This window comes from Cydia fagiglandana, chromosome 9 (genome assembly GCF_963556715.1).
Source record: "Cydia fagiglandana chromosome 9, ilCydFagi1.1, whole genome shotgun sequence".
NCBI lineage: Eukaryota > Metazoa > Arthropoda > Insecta > Lepidoptera > Tortricidae > Cydia > Cydia fagiglandana.
The window spans coordinates 14,524,486-14,551,826 of NC_085940.1; the positions used below are offsets into that span (position 1 = coordinate 14,524,486).

Sequence of the window (27,341 nt, forward strand, 5' to 3'; positions counted from 1 at the left end):
ATCTCACGTGAAGTTGCTGTCAAGTTTCTAAATTAAAAAGATTCTGAAAATTATTGTAAATTATTTGAAATACCTATACGTGAAATTGATTATTATGGCCAATATAGAGAGTACAGATGCATTGCAATCTAAGCACATGACTTTCTCAAACTCGAAAGTGCCTGTCATCGGATGCTTCATAGACTATTTGGACATCGGCGTTAACTACCTATACAACAGATCGCTTCGAGGCGCGAAACTCCAGCCTATCAGCGGCGCAAGACCCACCCTATCACCCGCTTTCTTAGCTTGCGTCTGTCTTTTGCTTGGACTCATTGCCAATGTTAAGCTCGAAGTAGTGAAGTTTGACGAAACCCCGCTCAGCTACGATTTGCATTTCATGCTGATGAGCAAAGAAAATAACCTTTATATCGATGACATCGATACGTCTCGTGAGTATACGTTTATTATCAGAAACATTTAGGTACAGTTATCAGCTGAAGTTGCTAAACGAGCGAGGTCCTCGAAATGATCTTGACACCTATCATGCGAAACGAAACACTAGCAAGGCTTACTGCAACAGCCCAAGTTTATTCTTAGCTAATAGCGTAAAGAGTGATATGGTTCGCTCACACATAGGTACTGATTCTTTTATGGTTATAAACCTACTGTGCTTTCAGGTGTTATGTGGTGTATTGAAGCATCTGACTGCGCTGCATTGCTCATCAGCTGTTTACTTATCTGGAATTCTTCAAATGTGGTAAGTAAATTCTACCTTTCTTTGATGGATAAAGAAAACAACCATGAAGTGTAACCAGCCATGATTATTATTATATATCTTATATTTTTTATAATTAGACTTTAACGACAGCTTTACCAGTATTCTCACCGGCCAACATTCCTACAAATGCGTCATAGATCTTGTCGAAGCCCTCGGTAACGTGCTCTCTGGTCTTCAGTTGACCAGACTTCGCCCACTTTGTCAGGTCCGCGAACGCCTCGGGCCAACGCGAAAGCCATCGCGAAACAATGAAACCTTCGATTTTCAACTGTTTCATCACTATACTCGGCTGGATTATAGAGGCTTTCGGCATATTCAGCATATCGTTGTAAGCACTTATACTTCCGCAGACGGCAACTCTTCCAAAGAGGTTCATTTGAGAAATTATCTGGCTACTTATTTCACCTCCAACGTTATCAAAATAGCAGTCTACTCCTTTAGGCGCAGCTTCCTTCAGAGCTTTCAGGACGTCCACAGTTTTATAATTGAAAGCTTTATCAAAACCCAACTCGTTTTCGAGCCATTCCACCTTGTCATCGGAGCCAGCGAAGCCGATGACTGTACAGCCTTTGATCTTGGCGATTTGTCCAACGATGGACCCCACTGCCCCGGCAGCGCCAGTTACCACCACCGTCTCGCCTGCCTTCGGCTGACATAATTCCAGAAATCCGAAGTACGCAGTTGCTCCCGGCATGCCAATGGCTCCAATCCCCAAAGAATTGGACAGGCCCTTTAAATCGGGAAGCTTGTAAACAGCGCTTAATCCTAAAGTGGCGCCACCTTCGCTTGTGTTAACGACGCTGTGGTCGCACCAGCCTTGGTGACAGACGACTCTAGAGCCTTCTGGATATCTGGGGTCTTTGGATTCCAATACTAAACTAACTTGGTATCCGAATTGGTCGTAGGGTACGGGGTAGCGGGCGTTGTAGGCGCGCTGGTAGGGATCCACACTGATCCATTCGGTTTTGATGAGAATCTCCCCATTCTTGATTGGGGGTAGTTCGGTTTCCACGATTTCGAAGTCATCCCGCTTGGGAACTCCCTGGAAATGTTTCTTCACGACATATTTCCTTTGCTTGACCATTTTGAACCTTTGCCGTTCACTCGCGTTATCCAAACTGTCGTGATATAACTTGCACTCAGATATAAATATGATACGTTTATCTACATTAGATTAGGTTTTTATCTAATCATCAAAATTGAATCTGCCTCTTCATAGTTTTTGTCAAATAATTTATTTAAATGTGCCACTTATTTAATCCAATATTTCTCAAAATCATGTGTTATAAAAGTTATAAACTTTAGAATTGAATTTAAGGTATAAAAGCGCATAAAATTCAATAAATACAATATTTGCAAGAAATAAATACTGAATTACTAAATAAAACTCTACGTATCTTATCATGTAGGTAACTGCTGTTTGTAGCATTAATTGGTTTCAAAGTCCAACAAGTTTTAAGTTGGTTCACTCAGTATAATTATTTGTAGGTAAATAGCTCACTATCGGCGACATATTTTCTTGAAGAAAATCCCGAGCACGAAATATAGGTAGAGCCTGCACAGACTGTAAGAAGTCAAGGTGTGCATAATGCTGTGGAATGAACTGACGCCTCTCTGCAGGACAAATCGACTAACCTAGTAATGAGTCTTGCCATACTTCGAGAGATTCGTCTCGTACGAGCCTTCAGAAACTTCAAGTAATCCCGACACTCCAAAGGATTGCAAATCTTGGGATGAACGACTACCTACTCTACGAGCTGTAAATCTCACGACTCCCAGAGCTCCGTTTGAATTTTTTTCGTAAATAGTGGATCGACAAAATGTTTTGCACCCTTATCGAAAAATTTTACAAGAGTTTTTGACTACTACCTAGGTTAACTACTGCCTAATTAAATAGTGTAGTGTTGTTGCTTATTCAAACTCTTTGGACTTACGGCGCGATTCGAGAAATGTATTAGATACGATATAGTAGAGATATGTGACGTCCCACGAAAAAAGGTACCTTATGGCGGCTGGCGCTTACGCTATTATTAACGCCGCTCCAAAATTATTGCGGCGCTATGCGACGTAAACGCCGGCCGCCATAGGGTACCTTTTGTCAGTGGAACGTCACATATCTTAGCTATTTCATATCTAGTGAATTTCTAATTCATTTCCCGAATCGAGCCGATAGTTGTTCCCATTTTCAGGTACTCCCTCAAGACTTTTGTACATTTATATTGATTCATATTTGTTGTTTAGGTGGATGGACGATTGGTGGGATATCCACCAACCTGTTGGGTCGATATAGTAGGCAAAGAAGGTTAGTTAGAAATCTACCCAGATGGTACCTAAGTAAATTCTACCTTTCTGTGGTGGACAAAGGAAACAACCAAGTGTAATATCTATTATAATTTACAATACTGCAATATTTATTTAGACACAATACAAAATACAGCTATTACATAATTTATCAATAAACTTAACTATTAAATAACCTATAACTATATAGTAGGTCGAAATACCCACCCTGTAAAAAATTAGGATTTTACAATTAAACTTTAACTACAGCTTTACCAGAATTCTCACCGGCTAGCATTCCTACAAAGGCATCGTAGATCTTGTCGAAGCCCTCGGTGACGTGCTCTCTGGTCTTCAGTTGACCAGATCTTGCCCACTTTATCAGGTCCGCGAACGCCTCGGGCCAACGCGAAAGCCATCGCCCAACGATGAAACCTTCTATCTTCAACTGTTTTGACACTACGCTTGGCTGAATTATAGAGGCCTTTGGTGTATTTCGTAGATCTTCGTTGTATGCACTTATACTTCCGCAGACGGCAACTCTTCCAAAGAGGTTCATTTGAGAAATGATCTGGCTACTTATTTCACCTCCAACGTTATCAAAATAGCAGTCTACTCCTTTAGGCGCAGCTTCCTTCAGAGCCTTCAAGACGTCTATAGATTTATAATTGAAAGCTTTATCAAAACCCAACTCCTTTTCGAGCCATTCCACCTTGTCGTCGGAGCCAGCGAAGCCGATGACTGTACAGCCTTTCATCTTGGCGATTTGTCCAACGATGGACCCCACTGCCCCGGCAGCGCCTGTTACCACCACCGTCTCGCCTGCCTTCGGCTGACATAATTCCAAAAACCCGAAGTACGCAGTCGCTCCCGGCATGCCAATGGCTCCGATCCCCAGAGAATTGGACAGGCCCTTTAAATCGGGAAGCTTATAGACAGCGCTTGAGTGTGCTTCGCCTGAGTTACCTTCGCTTGTGTTAACGACGCTGTGGTCGCACCAGCCTTGGTGACAGACTACTCTGGAGCCTTCTGGATATCTGGGGTCTTTGGATTCCAATACTAAACTAACTTGGTATCCGAATTGGTCGTAGGGTACGGGGTAGCGGGAGTTGTAGGCGCGCTGGTAGGGATCCACACTGATCCATTCGGTTTTGATGAGGATCTCCCCATTCTTGATTGGGGGTAGTTCGGTTTCCACGATTTCGAAGTCATCGCGCTTGGGAACTCCCTGGAAATGTTTCTTCACGACATATTTCCTTTGCTTCACCATTTTAGACCGTTGCCGTTCAGTGGCGTTATCCAAACTGAAGTGGTATAACTGAAACTCAGATATAAATACGATTTGTCTAATCCACAATAATCTACATTAGCTAGGTAGGTAAGTATGAGTACTCGTACTTATCTAATCAATTAATCATTGAGATTTTGCTTACTCATTCTCTATCAAGTTTTGGGTTGGCCCAGACTTGCATTTTCTTATCTGTAATAGCGTACTATCAGCGACATAGTTTCTTGAAGAACCCCTAATAGGATTTCTAGAAGGTTAGTGGGTTTTTGAATGTTCGCTAATATGAGTAAAGCCCCCTCCAGACTATGCGCGTGATTCGCGGGCGAGTGTGGAGGAGGCTTAATGGCTCTGAACTACACCCTACTACACTGAACCCAGTATAAACCTCACAAACCACCATTAAGTAGCTAACACACTATCGCACCGCACCAAGGTCATTTAGGGACGTACCCATAAGTAAGAGGGAGAAAGAGATATCGCTTTCTTCCTCTTACTTATGGGTGCTTCCCTCAATGACCTTGGTGCGGTGCGATAGTGTGTTAGCTACTATAGATAGGTCATTTTGAAAATAACTATTCGAAAAACTCAATCGACAAAAACGACCGCATCTGATCTGATTACAATATTTCATGTGATTGTGTGCATAACCTGCTACCTAGCTATGAAGTGAACAATACCCATTCGTTCCTATTTTTACTTTCTGAAGTCTTTAATATATTTATTAGCTTAAGGTATTTTACCTTCGCAGCGCATTGTGGTTGGCATGATGAATGGAGGACGGGGTAGAAGTGGATTATCCACCCAAAGGGTCGATATAGTAAAGAGGCTTGTAAGGGGTGTTCCTATGTATACAGGCGTCATTATTAGGCTAGCAGAAAATCGTGCGGGATGGATGGAGAGCCTTTTCTCTATATTACTTTACTCATGTTTGACAAATAAATTATCTTTATCTTTAGTAAGTACCTACATAAACATGAACAACGACCTCATGTGGTCGCGACCTTCAATAATGAGGAAGAGCAAGGAGGATTTACTGGATTAAAAAAATTAGTTATTTTAGGCTATTTTAGCATGCTTAATAGGAATGGTTTTCCAATACGTGCAAATAAAACATCATGTTGGGACTACCTGGGACAAACGCCGTCCACGAATGACATACTCGTCGTCTTCTTCATGACATGCTATTTCTCCACAAAGTTCTCCACTCCAAAATTGTATCTCCCAAGTCCCAATATTCTGTCCCTAGTTACATTTAATACCCCCCGGTTCAGGTCCCGTGCCCCAAAGACTTTTGCTCTACAAGTGTATAAAAATAATACTCCATTTTACAACCCTATTGTAAGAATGTGCCGTCTATACAACGACCTGGTATCTAAACATAGCCATATATTCAACTCGAGATTTGCAATCTTTCGGAAACAGGTTATGGAAGTTCTTTGCCATCGATCACCATTACATTAAGTTTCATTAATGTCTTTAATTCCCTCAATGTTTTGTGCCTAAAATTGTATTTTTGTGTAATTAAGGCGCTCTTATACTTGAGTTTTACGTTTCCGAGGGGGTGAAGCAGACGAGTGGTAGAACAGGCGGGCGGGCGCCCCGCGCGCCCCGCCGCACCATTCCCGCGCAGCACGTCTACATCCTTATTCTGGCGCCATCGGTATTCTGAATATTCTGATTTGTCAGTTCCGGGATTTTTTCCGGCAATTAATATCGAATAAGGTTTATTGGCAAATTCGTATTTTAATGAGTACTTAATGAAATTATATACAATATGAGAGTATACCCCGACAAACTAAGAACCTAATCAAATTATACCCTTATTATGAGACAGAAATTAGTACTTACCTTAAAAATATAATAGAGTTAGTAGACCAAGAAAATTCTGCAACGATTTTGATTGCACACGCAGTGCAAGTGCTATTTTGAACGACAAACCTTTATGAAATTATGATTAACACTTGCACTGCGTGTGCAATCCAAATCGTCGCAGACTTGGTCTAATTCTAGAAGTCAATTTCGGGCAAGTAGGTATTGAAAATAAGGAAGAATACTGTAGTTCGTTTTTTTTAGCATTAGAAAGTACTTGAAAGAAGGTAAGCGCTCTTGACATGTCTTTTAATTGAAAAGCGCTTTTTAAAAATCAATAACTATTACTTATGAAAGCTTATTTTATATATTAGGACTTTTATTTTATATAAAATCAATCAACATTTGGCATGATGTGTCACATCCCCGTAGCTGCAGGCGTCCATAGGCTATGGTGAATGCGGGTCGTTTGCTAGCTTGCCACCAGTGTGGTATATAAAAACAGCATTTTTTGGAATAAATGTCCAAATAGCACGGTACGGACTTGGCGGAAATAAGGTAGAAGTACTAGTGCTCAACGCTGCACTAGTATTCGACACGGGCACTTTATGTCAAAGTGATCGAGATCGTCGCCGTTAAAATTTAATCTATATTACTTTGACATAAAGTATAGTGTGTAGCTTTCAAATAGAGCTCAACGGCTAATCCTATTGTCTATTGTCAAGTAAAACCGCACGTGCTACTTACCTGCAAAAAAGGGCCTTAATTATGTATTTTATTTGGCACCTGCTGAGCCCGGGCTAGGCCAACGTTCAAAAACCAGTGTAAGTAGGTGCGCTCTCCGATAACGCGTCTTTGTTACGCATCTCGATGACACATTTTAGACTGGTTCTGTAGCGTTCGACTCGCCGGCACTCAGTAACCGAAGTACGTATTTTTTATGCAGGTGGTTGTGGCACGTAGCACGAGCGGTTTTACTTATCAATAGACAATAGGATTAGCCGTCGAGCTCTATTTGAAAGCTACACACTATACCCATGTCGAATACTAGTGCAGCTTCGAGCACTAGTACTTCTACCTTACCTAATATTAAACACAAAACCATTTTAGGCATTTTTCGACCACTTCCCTTAAAACGCATGTAGGTAACTCGGAAACTAAAAGCGGTGAAATGGTTACCACCATACACTAAAGTGACTAAACACTCCCACATAGGTATTTGAATCCCGTACACATATGTTTAAAAATGATTCAATTTGATTAATTTAATAGCCTTTAATAAAATATGTTTACGCAATTTATCAATCGTGACTGAATTCCGGATTGGTTAGATGGGTGTGTGCCTTTGCTTCCCAAGTTGTTTTAAAATGACAATATGACGGGCGAATGTCTGAAATGTCACAGTAATTAAGAATTATTTTGCTTTTCTTGCTGCTTTTGTTGAAAAACATTGTGTGTATAACATATTTGCATATTTATACAGTGGTTATCCATTTTATGAAACGTCCACTAAACTAGCATAGATCCGACGCTGGCAGTGGCCACGGGCGTACTGGCGCGGGGAATGGGCGCAAGGTATTGCCGCGTAGGGTGTAATTTAGTAGGCAAAAGTTGAATTCATAAAACTAGTAGTTCGCCCCGAACTGTGAACTCGCGGTTCGCCAAAAAGATCAATTGAATGCAGTGCTACTTAGTCCGAGATGGGCATTCGTAATTGATTCCTGATTACACGATTACTTGAAATTACTTTGTAATCTGATTACCGATTACCAGATTACTTTGTAATCTAACAATACCGAATTACTAAGTACCTACTCGTACAATTCCATTTGAGGAATCAGGAATAAATTTTTCAAATATTACAATTACTAGTAATTGGAATCAATGTCGATTCCTCATTACAGGAATATATTACTTGATTCCTTTCAGATTACATTTCGTACTACTACTATCAAATGTACATTTCGATAGTAGATATTAATGTTGTTGACTTACTAGGATACCTTAATTGTAACCGGTGTGCAGATTTCGAAAATGATGACCATAACCAATAAAACGACATCCATGACGACTTTTAAGACATACTGCATGGCCGCTATTTTGGATTCCAAAATGGTCAGCATTTTCGAAATCTGCGCCCCCTAAAACCTATAAAACGACATCCATCACGACTTTTATGACAAAGTGCATGGCCGCCATTTTGGAATACAAAATGGTCATCATTTTCGACATCTGCGCCCCCTAAAACCTATAAAACGACACCCATGACGATTTTTATGACATAGTGCATGGCCGCCATTTTAAAATCCAAAATGGTCATCATTTTCGAAATCTGCACCCCCTAAAACCTATAAAACGACACCAATGACGACTTTTATGACATAGTGCATGGCCGCCATTTTGGAATCCAAAATGGTCATCATTTTCGAAATCTGCGCCCCCAAAAACCTATAAAACGACACCCATGACGACTTTTATGACATAGTGCATGGCCGCCATTTTTGAACCCACAATGGTCATAATTTTCGAAATCTGCGCCCCCCAAAACCTAGATGTAGTGTAGGCACGCCCGGCCGGAAGCAGGCGGGCTGTCGATCGCTTGTCGCGTTCATTCAGCCCGCCCCAAAACCTATAAAACGACACCCATGACGACTTTTATGATATAGTGCATGGCCGCCATTTTGGAATCCAAAATGGTCATCATTTTCGAAATCTGCGCCCCCTAAAACCTATAAAACGACACCCATGACGACTTTTATGACATAGTGCATGGCCGCCATTTTGGAATCCAAAATGGTCATCATTTTCGAAATCTGCGCCCCCAAAAACCTATAAAACGACATCCATGATGACTTTTATGACATAGTGCATGGCCGCCATCTTGGATTCCAAAATTGTCATCATTTTTGAAAAAATCTTATACTTATTAAAAAAAACAATATTATAAATGTGTAACAAACCAAGCACTTTCATTTGATACCAAACTCGACCATACTTTCTTGCAATTAAAATGACCAGAATAGCAAGACCCCTCACAAATGGCTTTTTAGCATTTTAAGGTCTTCTAGCTCAATAACTTCTTGTTCTAGCCTGCTCAAAAATTAATGACTAAAATATAATGCACTGAACTACACGTTTACCCAATTTCATTTAAATTAGAACAAATTTACTTAAGTTCTTGAGTATCAAACTATCTTCTGACAGTTCAACTTAAAACCATCGAAATGCCGGGACGTGCCGCTAGCCGGCCGCGTGATCCAAGTCGAATGTAAGAACTTCGCTTCGCTTCGCTCGCTCGTTCGATTATGAATGAAAAGATTAACGTATCGATAAAAAGACCAGCAATAACGAAGATTTACTTAAAAGCTATCGAATGAGGTAAGTTTCATATCCATTTTCGTCGTAGTACTTCTAAAATATGGATCAAAAGACAGCTTTAAGCATGTTTTCAACGTAAGATTCTATCGAGAAAATAAAGAGCCGTTGTGTTTCTGACAAGCAATAACGTAGTTCAAGGACTAAAGTTATACATACTAGAAAATAATGCATGAAATCCTTGTAAAAGTCTGTAAATATGGTTACAAAAAAGCGCATTTTACTACACACCGCGCCTTAAGTTAGTTTGTATAGTAGTCTTAGTATAGTTGTAGTTTTCGCTCTAATATTTGTTTCATGATGTGCATACATGCTTTGGATGGCATTCCCAACCAAAAACCTGCTCTGAAAAGAATTATTCCATGTAATAAATGTTATCTGTTTTGTGTGCCTAATAAATAAAATAAAATAAAACATACAAAAAAGGAAAATTAAAACACTTAGCATAAAAAGTCTTTATTTTTTACAAATATTACGAAAATGCTCGATTATTATATAAAATTTTAGGTTTTTATATATGGGCTGAACTTAATGATTATTGATTAGCCTACACTTTGACCACAGCTTTGCCGATATTTTCTCCAGCTAGCATGCCTACGAACGCGTCGAACAATTTGTCGAAACCTTCAGTGATGTGCTCTCTTGGCTTCAGTTTGCCACTCTTTATCCATTGAATGATGTCAGCGAACGCCTCAGGCCAGCGATCCAACCATCTAGATACTATGAACCCTTCTACCTTCAGTTGGTTGAATAGCAGTGCTGGTTGCACGATCGTCGCTTTCGGCAAATCCGATTCATTGTATGAGCTAATACTGCCACACACAGACACCCTTCCATGTAAATTCATCTGGGACATAATCTGGGTGCTTATTTCTCCACCCACGTTGTCAAAATAGCAATCGACTCCCTTCGGTGCCGCGTCCTTCAACGCTTGAACCACATTTGCCGTCTTGTAGTTGATAGCTTTATCGAAACCTAGGTCCGTTTCCAACCATTTAACTTTTTCATCGGATCCGGCGAAACCTACGACTCTGCAGCCCTTTATCTTAGCAATTTGTCCGACCAGCGAGCCTACAGCACCGGCAGCGCCGGTCACAACAACAGTCTCCCCAGCTTTGGGCTTGCAAATTTCCAGAAAGCCAAAATACGCCGTTGCTCCTGGCATGCCTACCGCTCCCACTCCTAGGGACGGAGATAAGTCACCCAAGTTTGGTAATTTGTATACTCCAAGCTCAACTTTTAATTTATCTTTAGGATTGACGATGCTATAATCGCACCATCCCTTTTGAGAGACTATTCTGCTACCGACGGGGAAGTCGGGCGATTTGGATTCCAAGACTACGCCTACTTGGGCGCTGAATTGGTCATAAGGGGTCAAGATTTGGGAGTTGTAGGCTCGTAGGTACGGATCCACACTGATCCACTCTGCTTTGACGAGAATATCGCCGTCCTTAAGCGGTGGTAGCTCGTACTCTATCAATTCGTAGTCATCTTTTTTAGGTACACCCTGGAAATGTCTCTTGACTACGTATTTTCTCGCCTTTACCATGGTGAAACTGAAATCAAAAAGAATCGTTAGTTTGGTACTTCTATTTTTACGTTTATTACTCCTATGTCTGTATAGGCCCTAATAATAGTAATAATGTATTTTTTTTGCGTATCTATATATACACCTACTAGTATGTATAGGTATTATCTCTGTTGTACCTAAGACGGCAGCGAAATGAAAGATACGCGCCGATGTATCCTTCTCGTGCGTGTTTATATTATGAAATTCTCAAGTTTGTTTTTAAACGATTTCTTGTTCATAAACACTTAGGTCAAATAAGAGTAAACAAGACGATATTTTAAGTATTATCACTAAATAGAGAAGTCGTTACCTGCAGTTAATTTTTTTGTGCTACACGGAATACTTAAATCGGGAAAATTGCATGACTACGAAAAGTAGAACTTAAGAGAAACTTAATTTTGTCAAGAATTTTCAAATCAGATACTGTAAAAGTACCTACTTCCTAACTATAGTCCAAAAGCTCCCAAATATGGTCAAAAATTATCTCTAATATTTTTGTTCAGAGGTGACTCTTATCGGAGAAAAATATTTGTATACACTCATGGAAAAATTTTGAGGAACGCAAAAAAAAGGTTACTAATTTTGAAATTACTTTAGGAGCTGTAATCCAGTTTGTAATTAAACCTTATTTTCCATTCCTCTAAAATTGTCCATTGGCATATAATTATTTATTAATAACCACCTAATAGAAGAAGAAGAAGAAGAAGAAATACATTTATTTTAACGTCACAACATAGTACATGTAAAAAAAAGAAAAGTATGCAGACATAAAACAGATTAGGACGCTAAAATAGGATCCCCACTCAGCATGATGCCGCGGCAGACCGTGGCGCTGGTTTTCTGTGGGGACCTGACTTAATCTAAAATTGAATGGCGACACGTATTACGCCAACGACACACAAGTAAAGTATTAATTATTTTACATTGATTAAAAAAAAAAACCAGAAAAACAAAAGGATTGAACATGAGGACCATATAATACTACTAGACTAATAGTTGGATGGCTTTACGGTAAGTAGGTATTTATATTTATTTACCTAGGTACCTTTAAAAGTACTTATACGAACTTAAATAAGAACTTAAATAGCACTTTTGCCAGTTTTGCCCGGTTAGTAGAGGATTCTCCGGTTGCGTTTTAAGCGGATAAACAATAATACGAGTACGTACAAGTAGGTATACAATACATGGAGGCACGTTATCGTACAGACACATTTATCACAAACGTGTTGGGTGACAAGACAATGACTGTCATTAATAAATGTCATTACTTCATCCTATAATTAGGTACACAGACAATTTTGTTATTGCCAGCTAATGCTGCTGGGAGTATAAAAAAATAGTCGTGCCTATGTTAAATCATTAAACCGGCTTTTTGACCTTGGTTAATATTTTTTTTTGTAGTTATAATACTAGCATAAACATCATAATCATAATATATGAAGAATCTGATGAAGTAAACGGAGTTACTGAGCCATAATAAAAACTAGCGACCGCCCCGGCTTCACACGGGTTAGCAAATTATACACTTAAACCTTTCTCAAGTATCACTCTATTGATAGGTGAAAACCGCATGAAAATCCGTTCAGTAGTTTTTGAGTTTATCGCGAACAAACACAGAATCATACAAACACAGCGCGCCGGGGGACTTGCTTTATAAGGTGTATGAAAAGAACATGGCTTATAAAACTGGAGCTATTTTTATGAAAAACTGTTTTAACCTCTTGTATGTGTATGATAAGATTGATAAGGATCCTAACCGAATTTTTGGTCATAATTATAATCGCATTTTTCGAGAACAATTTTTTCTGCTCCATACAACACAACCGAAGTTTGAATTTTGAATCCACGATATATTACCAGATATCGTAAATTTTGTAGCATTTTCGGTGTAGCGGAGTGGTGTTAACGGAATTGGTATAAACAATTTCAACCCTAATGATTAATTAGCGTTAATTACGTTAATATTAACCTTAATTTACCTACCATTTCAGTTGGAATTATCTATACCATTAAAACCACTCCGCTGCACCAAAAATGCTATAAAATTTACAATGTCTGTTTATTACCACCACACACATAAGAAAGGTTAATTAAGGCCAATTATTTGTTACAAACGTTTTGCTCAACTAACTATTTGTTATTTGCTTACCTTATTGTACGGTGTATAGAACAGCGGTCGTCCTCGGCGTCCGTTGAACGTTACGCTCTCGATTATACTGAATACTGAATCATGATTCATGAATGAATGAATACAAAACAAGCGAATGCGGGGAAGTTGTAATTCGAAGATGTACCTCCATCTCTGTTGCGCTAGAGTGCGTTAAGCGACAGAAATAGAGATAACGATATTTTGATCTTTCAATGTCGCGGTATTGCGCGACCCTGACTGATAATAATGTCCCCGCCAGCGGTCATCGTCGCCTGCGACCCGTGAGTTGTCGATTTTTGGGTATGCATCAGTAGACCAGCGGTGGAACAAAAATGGGTTTTGATAACATTAAAGTTTTTTCTTTTTTGATATGTTATTGTAAGCATGTTAAATAACGTTCATGTAAAAAGTTAGAAAATTTTAGGTGGAGCGTTCGGCCATATTTAAATATTTAAATTTTTGCTAAATAACTATGTAAATATAAAATTAAAGTTACAAAAAACTTTAACATATTCAATAACACTTTAATTTATTCACAATATTCGGTTTTTAGAAATCTGGAACAGCTGCTTTCTGGTGAACGTAAAAACACGAATTATTATGTAAATACAGAATTAGAGTAGCTGATATTGCAAAATTACGATATTACCTATCAACTTAGTATACATGTAAAAAGTTAGAAATGTAGACAATGTGCTTGTCTAGATATTGATTTCTGGTTAAGCAGTATAGCCAATATTGAATTAAAGTCTGTAGAGTTAATATTACACGGTCATAATAAAGATCTTACTTCTCACACAAAAGATTAGAAATATAAAATCACGGCGACACTAAATACTGATACGTAAGTATGCATTCCGAGCTTATATTTCAAACGCGCGGCGTTTTCGCGCGCCGCGCTGTGCGCCGGGGCAGGAGGCAGCGATCGACGGTCGCGGGCTAGCGGTTAGCGCGGTGACCTTAAAATACGCAAAGCGTTTATAAAATTATTATCAATGGTAAATAGTTATTTTACACAGTACACTAATGGAAACTTACCTTCCCTTATTTATTTCTATATGTACTAGGGATTGCCCGCGGTTTCGTTTACGTAGAATTCGTTATCGTGTTAAGTATAGAAATAATAGATACATTTGAAAATTATTTTAGGTGCATTGTCATACAGATAACTACCCTTGTTAAAGTATTCTTCAAATTCAATACACAGGTGTCATTTCAATATAATTTTGCGTAATTTGGCGCTTTTAGGTTATAAATGACTAGCGACATATATTTTTTAAGAGCGATCATCTCCGATAATATTTACTTTATCATAAAATCAATTTCAAACTAACGTTATTCAATATTTATCATTTTAAAGTCAATATTACCAACCAACTGATCCAATTTACCTACGGAAACAACTCAAAATTTGCATCAAATTAAATGCCACTTTTCTTATCCGTTTCGAAAAATCAAGAGGGCCTTTACGAGCTGATGTGATGAAAATTTTATTTAACCTTCGTCCCTCGAAACCTTCACTACGCTCAAGGTTCAATTTTACGAACCACTCGCTACGCTCGTGCTTCAATTTTAGAATGTTTGAATTTGTGAATGTACTTCCTGCCTCGCACAGCCAAACTGTGGAATGAACTGTCCGATACGACCTTCAAACCTTAAAAGACCCCCATCTTAAAGGTCAGCAACGCGCTTGCAACCCTTCTGGTGTTGCGGGTGTCCATGGGCGGTGGTAATCGCTAACCACCAGGTGATCCGTCTGCTCGTTTGCCTCCTATTTAATAAAAAAAATGTTTCGCTTGTTTGGGTATCAATATTAGCACGAGCGGTTAATCAACAACTTTTCCCCTTGTAAAACAAATAAGGTAGGTGAAGTGCAGGCATATCAGGCCCGGCGGGTAACAAGGCCCAGCATTCAAAAATAACAGTTGCTCCCTATTATTCCCAATTATTCTGAATTTGTACTTGTTGCTAAGAAGGCCCACTGTCAGTGCAGGTAAAAAGGTCCAGTCCCGGGCCTTATTGAACATATGAGATGAAATATTAGATTAAAATATTTTAAGATAATTTTGAATATTTTTAATCTCTTATTAATAAGGTCGATTTGAAGAAACTTCTATAAAATTATGACTTATAAATAACACTTGCACTGCGTGGGCTGTCAAAATTGCTGCAGACTTTTCTTGGTCTAACTCTAATAATTTATCACTTGCTTTATTGACCTAAAGACGTTTATAGATAAAAAAGTCTAATAACATTGCGGCACTTATACTTTTTAAAGGCAGTAACTATTTACAAGTGACTTTTTTTGTTAATACATAGGTAGGTATTTACGATAGAAGTGCGAAAAATAGATATTTTGCAACGAGTGACAAATTTTAACACACGGCCAAAGGGAGTGTTTTAATGTGCTTATTATAGCACCGGTGTCGTAATGTAGCACCAGATGTACTGTCAAAATTATGTTAATATAATACTTATTTGTTACGAATAAATATTTATACTGTAAAAAATTATCCCACCAAACACATTTTCATGTAAATTGTTGCTAAGACGAAACCATAAGACTCGCACTGTCAAAAAGTTGTCAGATCTCTTGTCGAGCCAAGCTTCAAACTCTACAAGCCCTAACTTCACTAACTCTACACCTTAGTCAAAATATGTGGCTTGGCTGTTTCGCTACCGCCACATGGGCATAAGGTGAAAAATTTATTAAATTCATTATTTTTAGGGTTCCGTACCTCAAAAGGAAAAATACTGAACCCTTATAGGATCACTCGTGTGTCTGGCTGTCTGTCTGTCACAGCCTATTTGCTCCGTAACTACTGCACCAATAAGTTGAAATTTGGTATACACATGTAAGTCTATAACCCAAGAACATACATGTAAAGTAAATAATAGAAATTCAAATGTGACGTTCCACGGGAAAAGGTACCTTATGAGGGTTTCTAGTTTCGGAGTTATGAAATGTTTTGTAAAGAAGTGAAAAATGCTCAATTTTTTTTTATTGTGTGATCTCAAACCTTAATGCGTAACGTTTGTTTACCTGTTTTTATTTTTGTTATAAGTTAGTTATAAGCCTAGTAACGTCGTCTCAGAGTTTAGTAAAAAGGTACCTTATGGAAAAAAGGTTGAAAATTTCCAAAAAAACTAGTCAAAACGGGAAAAGAAGTTTGGTAGAGAACTGTATTAGCATTCTGCAAAACTAATTTGATAATTTCAGTTCTGGTTGGGGCGCCTAGCAAATATTATAACCGTACATCGACCGACATTATAAATCCAAGTAGCCTGCTATTATACTAAAGTTACTCTCGTCAAGTCTTTCTTAAGACTGCATCGAGCAAAATCAGCGAAAAAGGCAGTCACCGTTTAGTCGCTAGCGTTCACATCTCTTGATAAAAAAAATTATAATAAATGTCATTATTATCCCAAAGAGTGTGTTTACAACGAATCACCCTTGAAAATCTGAAATATTTTACAATATAATAAATACACTTATGCAAAGTTGTACCTAAAACGAGATGAACGAGTGTCAGCGTTTAGTAAAATTTGTATAAAAAAATCGATGCTCATGCTATAAAATCGAGTGATTTCGAAAGCCAGATAACTGGACTACAACGAATCAGGCTTTTCCTATTTTTCCTCTTAAAGGCTACAGAGAAATTCAATCGTAAACGTAAACTTTCGTAAAATTTCCATACATCCGCCATATCTGTCAAATTCTCCTTTCAATCAGATGCCCGCTGGGCTTGGTTCAAAGCGGACGCGTACCAGGATCTCCCAGTTTGACAGTTTGAAATTCATATCCGTATACGAATGATGATACCAGTGAAAAACTGTGTTCAAAATAAATAGGGTAAATAAATAACGTCACACGGAGATCTAGAGTCATTAAAATTTCGACATCTTTTTATTCACAAGTCATAATACTTAAAAAATATAACAAATTATTTAATAAAATATATGAATACAACCAAATCAGTGTAATTAGCTTCTTCCTAATTCACTTAAAATGAAAAAAGTTTGAAGATTTGTTATTTCTTATTGGAATAAATTTTCATTGTGCTGGTATTCATGTTACGTCATTTTAAAAACATATATGACATAATGTCAATATACTAGATAAACAATTTATCAACAAAATTCTTCACATTTTAGCCTAAGCAATATAAATTATTAAAATTTTATTTATGAAGACGGAGCAATGTTGTTCACATAATTTCAGCAATAAAATTCTTAGTTTCAATTAGTTCTGTTGCTATTCTAAGAGCTATCACGAGCTCTGAAAGTTAATTCAATGATATATCATCAAGAAATTGAAATCAAGACTCGAACTGCAGTCTCAGCGAGTTTTTGTGGCTATATTATCAGTTGAAAGAACGATATTTAAAGCCAATACCAGCAGTGGTCTGTTTTACGAGTACCTATATTGGTTTCATGTGACGATGTTTATATAAATGTATCTATCAAACAACAACGTGCTTTTATTTCATTGATATTCGGTGCAAAACGATAACTCAGTAACGAAATAAAATTATGAGAAATGCTTATGGTTTTTTTCAGTGAACGTTTATATTTATGAGGTCGTTTATAGGTAAGGTCTTATGTCTTATCAGCGTGGCTTTGGCCTTTGGACATTTTTGTAATGCTTTGTAATAAGATAGGTGAGGTATCTACTTATATCCCTAATTGTAATAACCTTTTTTGAAATGAATTACAATTTAATTATTTAAATAAAAAAGTGGTCCACAATAATATACATCCGTTCGGTCCGCTAAAATAATATAAGTGCCCTTCATAATATTAAGTAGGTATATTTAAGATTAACAATCAGTAAACATCATTAATTACAAATTGGGTGAGATATTTCCGACATAAAACCTAAAGGTAAAAGTACAATTTGCTAAGTAAACTGTCAATCTACATTAATTATTATAATAGATAGACACTTATAGGTCAGCTTACTGAAGATTATGAACAACATATAGGTACTTTCTAAATAAAATACAATTTGTTTTTCCATGACTCATGTAGGCCTTATTTTACTAGACCATTTAAATTAAAGATGAAATTAATTCATGATAAAAGGTAATAAGGCCCGGTAATATTCTCTGTTATTCTTGAACTTGTACTATGACTCAGACACTGACACTGACAGTGCAAGTAACAAGGCCCGGTTCCGAACCAACATGGTATGGTTTTTTTATAAAACGTGTATTTTTCAAAAGCGCCGGAATATTATTATAACTATTTTGGTATATGAAGAAACATGAACAAATGAGAAATCTATATTGAATTGAATTGGTAATAATATCCTGATTATTTATAAAACTATTTCAGTTAAAATAAAGGTGGGCCTTATATGCCTCACCTAACCCTATTCGTTCACATTTAGATCCTATAGCTATATTTGGTCACTTTGGCCGTCACTATCTATTTGATACCGATTGTACTAACAATTAAAAGTACAGCTCATATGTACTTTTTCCTGTACTGAAACTTATAAGGTATGCCCACCAAATACGCTCATAAGAACGATATATTCGATAGATATAGGCTATGAACTATCTAATGATATACAGGGTGTAATCGTTAAGTGTAGCCAGGCTATAATTCCGTAAATATAACAGATATCAGAAAACTTCAAATTGATATCGAAAGTGCGTTACCCAATGAGTAAAATTACATTAATAACTTTTTTTAAATAAAAACAGAAATATCCCAGACATTAACTCTACTCTAAGACATTAACTCACAAACCCTCCCATACATTTAGTACGACGACTCACCCTTCAAAGAACGTTGGTGTCGTAAGAGATAAAACTGCTTGAGATTCATTATTTGCGATGATAAACTGTAATAAAATAATAAAACTACCGTTTATGAAATAATAGATTTATTATTTCATAAACGGTAGTTTTATTATTTTATTACAGTGAGGGGTGAGTCGTCGTACTAAATGTATGGGAGGGTTTGACGTTAATGTTTGGGATATTTCTGCTTTTATTTAAAAAAGTTATTAGGAATCATCCATTAATTACGTCACATTAATTTCTAGGTTTTTTGACCCCTCCCCCCCTCCTTGTCACACTTGGTCACATTATGCAACTCCCTCCCCACCTGGTGTGACGTCACATTTTAGGTAATTTTGTTTTCAACGAAATGGGCAGTACTAACTCGGCATTATTTAAAAAAAAATTATTTTTGGTAAAATAAATATATATAATTTTATAACACAAAACCAATTAGGAACGAAAATTACCTACATACTTCCAAAAACTCATTATTTAAATGTACTGCGAATAAAAAAATATAAATTAATTTTCGGTTACTGATGAATAGTGATGAAGTTAAAGTGACGTCACAGTGTTTGTGACTCCCCCTCCCCATGTCACAACATGTCACATTTTCTTGACCCCCTCCCCCCCCCCCCAAACGTGTGACGTAATTAATGGATGACCCCTTAATGTAATTTTACTCATTGGGTAACGCACTTTCGATAACAATTTGAAGTTTTCTGATATATGTTATATTTACGAAATTATAGCCTGGCTACACTTAACGATTACGCCCCGTATAAGTTACTTCGGGACGCGTCATGGTCATGGCCCAGAACCCATACTATCCGGGACACAGTTCTTTAATATTGTGTGGGGCTAAAAAGGCCCTCTGTCAGTGCAGGTGACAAGGCCCGGTCCCGGGCCTTATTGAACGTATGAGATGGAATAGTAAATTTAAATATTTTAATATAGGTAATTATGAGTTTTTTGATTTCCCGATAAGTTTTAAGTAAGCATCACTTACTGACTTACAAAAGTATAAGCGTAGTACCTGCATTCTATTAGATGTTTTTAAAGCCTTATTATCAATAGAGCTTTAAAAATTAAGTTTTAAGTAAAATATAATAAGCGTGTTTAGTTGTAAAAAATATGTTACAAGACCTATATATAACTAATGAAGGGATAATTTTAGATATAAGTAGTTCACTTCGAGTAGGTAAAATAGACGATTTCTTATATCTTTAATAATAAAACTCCTAGTTTTAATTTGGTCTATGTCTACAAACCGCATACCTACCATCGCACACCACCACACTGTTAACTGACAGTTCGTAAACCTTATTACAAAAGGCATAAGGTCTACCGATGGACAGTTAAGAGCGTCGCCGTTTGTACCTATCTTAATACAAAAGTCAACAACGAAAATAAATAATTACCTAATACGTCACATACCTATGACATGACATGAACAAACAAGGAAAGCTATATATAAAAAGTGTTTTTTCTCTGTCTTCTCACAAAGGAAAGTTTGACAGTTTTAATTCCTCAAAGGAGGTCAGTAGTTAACACTAAACTCGAAACAGCACCTTTAAAAAAACATTAGGGGTCACTGACCTGTCCCAGTAAATTGAGGTAGTGTGCGTGAGCTGCGTTTGTGCGTGAAATGGGGTAATTTGACAGAATCTGAAAATTTACCCTCCTCTACGCCCTCTTAACTAGAATAATCTTCATTTGGTTTGGTCGCATGCAATAAATCAGCCATTGGTTTGCTGAAAAATGCCAATACCCGACGCATTACCTTATGGAATATCTAAGGTCATTGAACCTCAATGCCGCTTGTCTTCAATGGCAACCAAAATATATTATTGATAAGAAATAGACGATTTATAATATCTTTACCCCAAAATATTATTAGTTTATCCTAACTGTTCCATCATCATCATGCCTCATCATGTAACTTAACCACAAGGTACCTTTTCATTACATACAAATTATTGGTCTTTTTTAAGATTATTATGACGAAGAACCAATTAAATTTGTGGCAGTTTAATGTAAATTAATATTTTCTATTCATAAAAGATAAAAGCTTCAATGTTATTGATGTTTTGTAGTTATGTATTATTAGATTTATTTCCATAAGGTACCTTTTCGTAAATGTATGGAGCAAATACTGTTATTGTTATGTAAGTTTAAAGTGGCATAAGGGGTTAAATATAGTATTTAGTTGGGGTTTTAGGATTTATTTCATTTGAATGACAGAATTTCTTTCATATTATGTGCTCCGAAAAATTGATTGTGTGTTACATTAAAAGTAAAAATATTCAATTATCTGATTTTATATGAAAAAGTCAGAAAATACATTTTCACCTCTAAATCGGTATTGTTTTTTGCTTAAACTGTCTCTCAGTGTCGTTTTCTAATAGATAAAATTTAAATCTAGAGAGCTCATTGCAATAAATCGTGAAAATGAAATAAAACTTTATTTTCAAGAGACTGGTTAGTATACACATAAATCAGTCGATATCAAAGGTTTCTATTTGCATTACAGAACAAGTCGCAACATTTTTTAAATCTCAGATATATAAGGTATTATTATTTGTAGTCAACTATGTAACTTACTTCAGGAACATAGTTTTTTAGGCGGCTAAACTTAAAACTTCTGTATCGTAAAGTTGCTCATTTCACAACATTATTTTCAAAAAATCATATCTCTTCTTTTGTATTATCGATAGCTTATTTATTGTAGATTACTGGGGTATGCATAACTCCATACCCGCCATAAAGTACCTTTGACCGTGGGACGTCACAAATAAAGGAGTCACTTTTGAGATGAATGATAAATAGAAGAAAAAAACACTATATCTTGTTATATATCAAATTAAGGGGCTCATTGTGAGAACCTCAGATATATTTTTTCATAATTTTAAAATCAATAGTTTAGAAGTTATTTAAGAAAATACGCAAAAAATGACCATTCCCCCCCCCCCTTATCTCCGAAACTACTGGGTCTAAAATTATGAAAAAAATACACATATTAGCTCTTTTCCTATAGATGCCAGAAAAACCTATTAGAAATGTGCAGTCAAGCGTGAGTCGGACTTAAGTACCTAGTTTTCCGATCCCTACGGGTTTTTTAAAGACATTTTACTCACTTTTCTCTAAAAAAATTATATATTGTTAAAATTGTGTAATGTACGGAACCCTTGGAACGCGAGTCCGATTCGCATTTGGGCGGTTTTTGTATTATACTTACAGTAGTTCTTGTAGAAATGAAACGGCCAAGCCACATACTTTTGGTGTAGGGCTAGTAAAGTTAGAGGGCTTGTAGAGTTAGAAGCTTGGCAAGAGATCTGATAACTTTTTGACAGTGCGAGCCTTATGGTTTCGTTTGGGCAACATTTTACATCAAAATGTTTTTGGTGGGATTTCACTTCTTTTTGTAAGTTGCTTATGACAATCTTCCATGCCCTAATTTAAAGGGTTGGGGGTGATTTACTATTAAAAATCCTGAAATAAGTATCTGGGGGCATCTGTTACACAATGTACTTCTTACTGATTCCCCATATAAACCCTTCACCCCGTAAGGGTAAACTTTGGAGTTAAAATCTGCCTTCACCCCGTAAGGGTAAACTTTGAGGTTGAAATCTATTCTATATCCTTCCCCATAACAATACCTATCTACATACCAAATTTCAACTAAATCGGTTCAGCGATTATTGATTCCCCATACAAAATTAAACCCCATCTTCATCCCCTTAGGGATAAATTTTTTTTGAATTTATTTGTTGTTTGTGTACTAAAACTATCTTACATACCAAATTTCAGCTTCTTAGAGGACTTCAGGAAGTACCCGGTATTGATGATCATCAAGTGAGTGAGTCAGTGACGAAATCGAAGTTTTTAGATATGAATAAAATCTAAAGTATAAGAGCTATGCAATTGATATGCTTAATAAGTCCGAGAACTTTGTTTATCTGGTATAATCCAACCCCAAGTTATGAGGGTTCCAAAAAACGACGAAGCGCTTCGAGAAAAGGTAGATAGTGCCCTTGCGCTTTGCTCGTCTTAGCAGGGGCACTGCCGTGCCCCCAGATGTTAAAAGATGATACTACTATAACTAATAAAGATTTATGTTTGGTTATGTTAAGATTTATTTTCGCGTAAACTAGACAATTTTTATATCTTTAGTTATTAAGGCCCAAAATAATTATTTTCACTTATTATAAATAAATCCTCCTGTTATGAAGTATCAAATATTGTTATTTGTATATGTATAACTCTTAAGTTAAAAACAATAAAATCTGTTATTACCTACTGTCAAAATGATTATTTTTTGCGGGATTAATACACTGCTAGTGTTCAATAAGGCCCATAATAGGACTTTTAAGGTATATTTTCCAAGAGTATCGTAATATTTTTATAACTATTTTGGTATAATGAAGAAACTTAAATAAATGAGAAACCTATTTGAGTGAGTTTTTCATACTTCATATCCTGTTTATTAAAAAAAACCATTTTAATTTAAGGTGGGCTGTATATAGGCATATACGGCCCACACGGAATATACAATAAGGTAAGTGGCCTCACTTACCTTATTGTATATTCAGGATGTATACCGTGTAATATTGAGCAGTTGGTTTATAATATACATATTATGATATTGACCTTGAATAGGACAGGACATGACAATAGGAACCAGAAATAGGTATAGTTGGTCAAACCATTTGTCAGTAAATAAAAACAAAAAACTATATTCATCCTTTTCTTTTGGGTGCTAGTACTAGTGTAAGTCAAAGATAGTATGATGATTCTCTCTGTCTATGTTTGAAATGAGACGTTCTTTTTACAAACTATGTATAGTAAAAAATAGTTGTGAATATCTTGTACATTTTTATTACAATATTAGTCAAGATAATGAAATATAGCTGGTCAAGCAAATCTTGTCACTAAAAAAAGGCGCGAAACACAAATTTTCTATGGGACGATATCCCTTCGCGCCTACATTTTTCAAATTTGCCGCCTCTTTCTACTGCCAAGATCTGATTGACCAGCTGTAGGTATTTTTACGTAATAAGATATTTTAATTTCACGTAATGTCCGCATCTAATTTATACATGTGCACGGTAAACAAACAAATGAATGATAAGAAAAGACAGACAGTGTTACTGAGCGGGAGGTGGGGCGAGGGGCGAAGTATAGGTAGGCTATGATAGGCTCTCGAGCGCCGCGCCGGCGACTGACGGACCAGCGCGGCGTATGTATGAATTTCGCGCCTTTTTAACTAGATTTTACTATTACAATGCAAGCTACACGCAGAAATTTCTTACTTTCCATAATATGGCTGCGTATATTATTTTATAGTAAAAGACTTATTTTTACAGACTCTAATTCAATATTAGATCTTATAGGACAAAAAACGCATATTAATTCTAGAGCATATATCTTATTCTTCTAGCTTTTTAGCTTGCCTATTAACTTAAAAAATGAGATATGTTGTTGTGGATTTATTAAACTTTAATTCAATATCGACAAAATAATAAGCTAATTGTAGTTTGATAAAGAAGCACGTTAAAAAAAATTCTAATAATTTTACATTATAAAGCGTCATACATATTATAAACAATGGAACTTAAACATTGCACTTTAATTCAATATTAAAAAATCATTACTAAAAATATATAAATACCTAATTTATATCTAACGCTCGTTCTAACTTTTCATCATATATTGCAAATATGCTTAAAAATATGTCCCATATCAGATAAGTATCACTTTTTCAACTTTAGAATTATCAAAACTTATAGTGCAAAAATCCGGTCCCACTATTGAGCTACAGAGGGCTTACCGCGAACCACGTTCGACGTGTTGCCTCACACTTACGTACGAATTTACAAGTGCGACAGAGTGGCAACACGTCGAACGTGGTTCGCGGTAGGCCCTCAGAGGGAATCGCCGGGTTGTGTTGAACAGGCGAACATGTGGATGCTTGAACGATGATATTGTCAACGATTATCGCCGATAGTGCATGAGGCAGTGAGGCGAAACTGATCCTTTCGGGGATTCTGGGCTCTGTTCCGCTCAGAGCATTTATTGGGTTGGCACAACTCATAGACTTATACGATATAAGTAATATATAAAGACTTATGACTTATATAATATATAAAGACGGTGTCTCAGCGAGCTGTCACTGTTGCCACTTTTGTTTAGTGTAAGATTAACAATGTGGCCCACGTTGCTGTAGCCATGTCGATAAAGTCATATCGATAAACTATCGACATTTCTTGCAATTTTAATTTTACTTCAAAGGCTTAACGATACCTAAAATGACCAAAAACGCTTTTATTCTTTATTGTGGTTATCAGATCACAATTTTATAGTCACGCCCCAGCAGGGAACCAAGGGAAAGTTCAGATATTTAATTAAAATACATAAATACCTCTTAAAATAGGTGTTCCGCAATAATTGAATTATATTATTATATTATAATATATTCATTATCCATTAGCATTTCAATTATGTTTATGTTTAACGAAGATATTGAAGCTTCAATTAATCGCTATTTCGTTCCGCTGTGTAGCGTTTATCGATATATGACATGATTAAAATCGACTTTTCACATCCCTAAAAGAGCACACGTATACGCTTTTACGCACACATACACAGCTTGGGCGCATCAAGAAAGGCAACACTTGATTTGAAGTCCACCTTGTCAACAGTATGGTTGTCCTTTTTTGACAAACGGCATTTTAAAAGAGCGAGGAGAGAGAGAAATGATACTAGTTGCTGCGTCGTGAAAGAGAACAGAAAACGTTGGGCCCTTGGCACAACTTAACGCCCTTTTGCGTGCACAGCCACAGTTAAGATAATGACTTAAATTTTAACAAATAATAATCCCTTGCTTTTAGATTAAACTGTGTTAAAGGGCCTCTGCGCTGGCTTCGGCCCCACGTACGCCTCCCAAAAGTCCCGGATCCCGTAGTCCCGAGATGTGGAAAGGACAAACAAAAAAATAAATAATAATAAAATGCTTTATTGCACACTACAAAAGTATGAACAGATACAAATATGTAGGTAACAACAGGCGGACTTATCGCTAAACAGCCGATCTACAATGATCTTTAATGGTCGCTTCCAGAAGGCATCGCTCGCCGAATACATGTTCCTGCCGTGGCTGGGAGTGACAGTGCGAGGAATGATCCTGCGCCAGCTCCCGACCGTGGCGGCCCTCGTCTACACCATGTCGACCGTCGACAGCCATGTCAACCCAATGTTCCTGGCTGGCTTCTCCTTTCTGTTCTGTAAGTGTCTAACTTCCCTGCAGGCCTAGCACATGATTGGCGCGACAGTCTCGCGACGAGATAGACTACCCGTCTTTTTCTTACTATGTTAATAAAAGAGGGACGGGTAGTCTATCTCGCCACGAGATACTGATGCGCCAATCATGTGCTAGCCCGGCAGCTCTTGTCCTTCCGTTCTGTAAGAAATTTCCTTTTCCTGGCATCTATAGGTAATGTACTATTTTGTGTATTTTTTCAAAATTTTAGACCCAGTAGTTTCAAAGAAAAAGGGGGGGGGGGAATGGTCGGATAGACAGACGCACGAGTGATCCTACAAGGGTTCCGTTTTTTCCTTTTGAGGTACGGAACCCTACAAATGCCTAATTTCAGCTTGGCAACATCGGGTGTATTGAAGCCTTGGAACACCACTATAAAGATCGGGGCCTAGCAAAGAGTAGTATAATATGGACCTGATTTCTATACATTAAGTTTGTTTGGCGTTTTCTATCAACGATTGACATATTGGCCAGTCCCCTAGAAGGCAAGCTGCGGTCTAAAAATTATGTAGGTACGTTTTACTATTCTAGAGGTCTTGTCCCATTAGATTCATTTTCGTATGTTGTCTTTCGCAGTGTTGCAAGCGCGTATTTGCTTGGAAATCATTCGAGCGCTGCGCGCGCGATGGCTGCGGCGCGCGTTGTCGAGCGACCAGGGGCGCGTTCAAGTCGAGACGCTCTGGAGCAGCGAAGAGGACGACGTGCCCAGCGTCGAGATGCGCAACTTCCTTTACTAGCTTCAAATGTCTGGGCTATAACCGGGAAAATCGAAGTTCCCAAATTGCGGGCATCTGACTCTGTCACTCTAATTACGCCTTCATTGGAGTCAAAGAGAAAGAACCACGCAATTTGTGAATTTCGGTTTTCGGGGCAGGCCCCCTGATCTGCGATTTGTTACCTTACCAATGATGATTTTGCAATTAAAATTTGTCAAAAAGTAATAGTCATTTGCTTTCAAACTATTGTTCCTTTAGGTATTAGGTAGGTAATGGTTCATCTA

General features: G+C 37.2%; 4 protein-coding genes across 4 annotated transcripts; 1 reads left to right on the forward strand and 3 right to left on the reverse strand.

The window, feature by feature from the left end:
• Positions 1-27,231, forward strand: LOC134667438 (uncharacterized). The gene is made up of 4 exons (XM_063524849.1): positions 1-431; positions 660-739; positions 26,144-26,306; positions 26,918-27,231. Exons 1-4 carry the CDS (start codon positions 95-97, stop codon positions 27,076-27,078), a joined length of 741 nt encoding a protein of 246 aa, XP_063380919.1. The 5' UTR covers positions 1-94; the 3' UTR covers positions 27,079-27,231.
• On the reverse strand, positions 814-1,893 carry LOC134667437 (prostaglandin reductase 1-like). The gene has a single exon (XM_063524848.1). It carries the CDS (start codon positions 1,842-1,844, stop codon positions 834-836), a length of 1,011 nt encoding a protein of 336 aa, XP_063380918.1. The 5' UTR covers positions 1,845-1,893; the 3' UTR covers positions 814-833.
• On the reverse strand, positions 3,285-4,628 carry LOC134667435 (prostaglandin reductase 1-like). The gene has a single exon (XM_063524846.1). The coding sequence runs from the start codon at positions 4,308-4,310 to the stop codon at positions 3,294-3,296; it is 1,017 nt and encodes a 338-aa protein (XP_063380916.1). The 5' UTR covers positions 4,311-4,628; the 3' UTR covers positions 3,285-3,293.
• LOC134667436 (prostaglandin reductase 1-like) lies at positions 9,953-11,098 on the reverse strand. Its single transcript, XM_063524847.1, has one exon. It carries the CDS (start codon positions 11,059-11,061, stop codon positions 10,060-10,062), a length of 1,002 nt encoding a protein of 333 aa, XP_063380917.1. The 5' UTR covers positions 11,062-11,098; the 3' UTR covers positions 9,953-10,059.
• Positions 27,232-27,341: the final 110 nt, after the last annotated feature.

Bases quoted from the DNA above. Each gene is read 5' to 3' on its own strand.
- LOC134667438 (XM_063524849.1), top strand. From the start codon at position 95: ATGGCCAATATAGAGAGTACAGATGCATTGCAATCTAAGCACATGACT. The intron at 432-659 runs GTGAGTATACGT...CTGTGCTTTCAG, and splicing joins CGATGACATCGATACGTCTC to GTGTTATGTGGTGTATTGAA. The intron at 740-26,143 runs GTAAGTAAATTC...GGTCGCTTCCAG, and splicing joins TCTGGAATTCTTCAAATGTG to AAGGCATCGCTCGCCGAATA.
- LOC134667437 (XM_063524848.1), bottom strand. From the start codon at position 1,844: ATGGTCAAGCAAAGGAAATATGTCGTGAAGAAACATTTCCAGGGAGTT.
- LOC134667435 (XM_063524846.1), bottom strand. From the start codon at position 4,310: ATGGTGAAGCAAAGGAAATATGTCGTGAAGAAACATTTCCAGGGAGTT.
- LOC134667436 (XM_063524847.1), bottom strand. From the start codon at position 11,061: ATGGTAAAGGCGAGAAAATACGTAGTCAAGAGACATTTCCAGGGTGTA.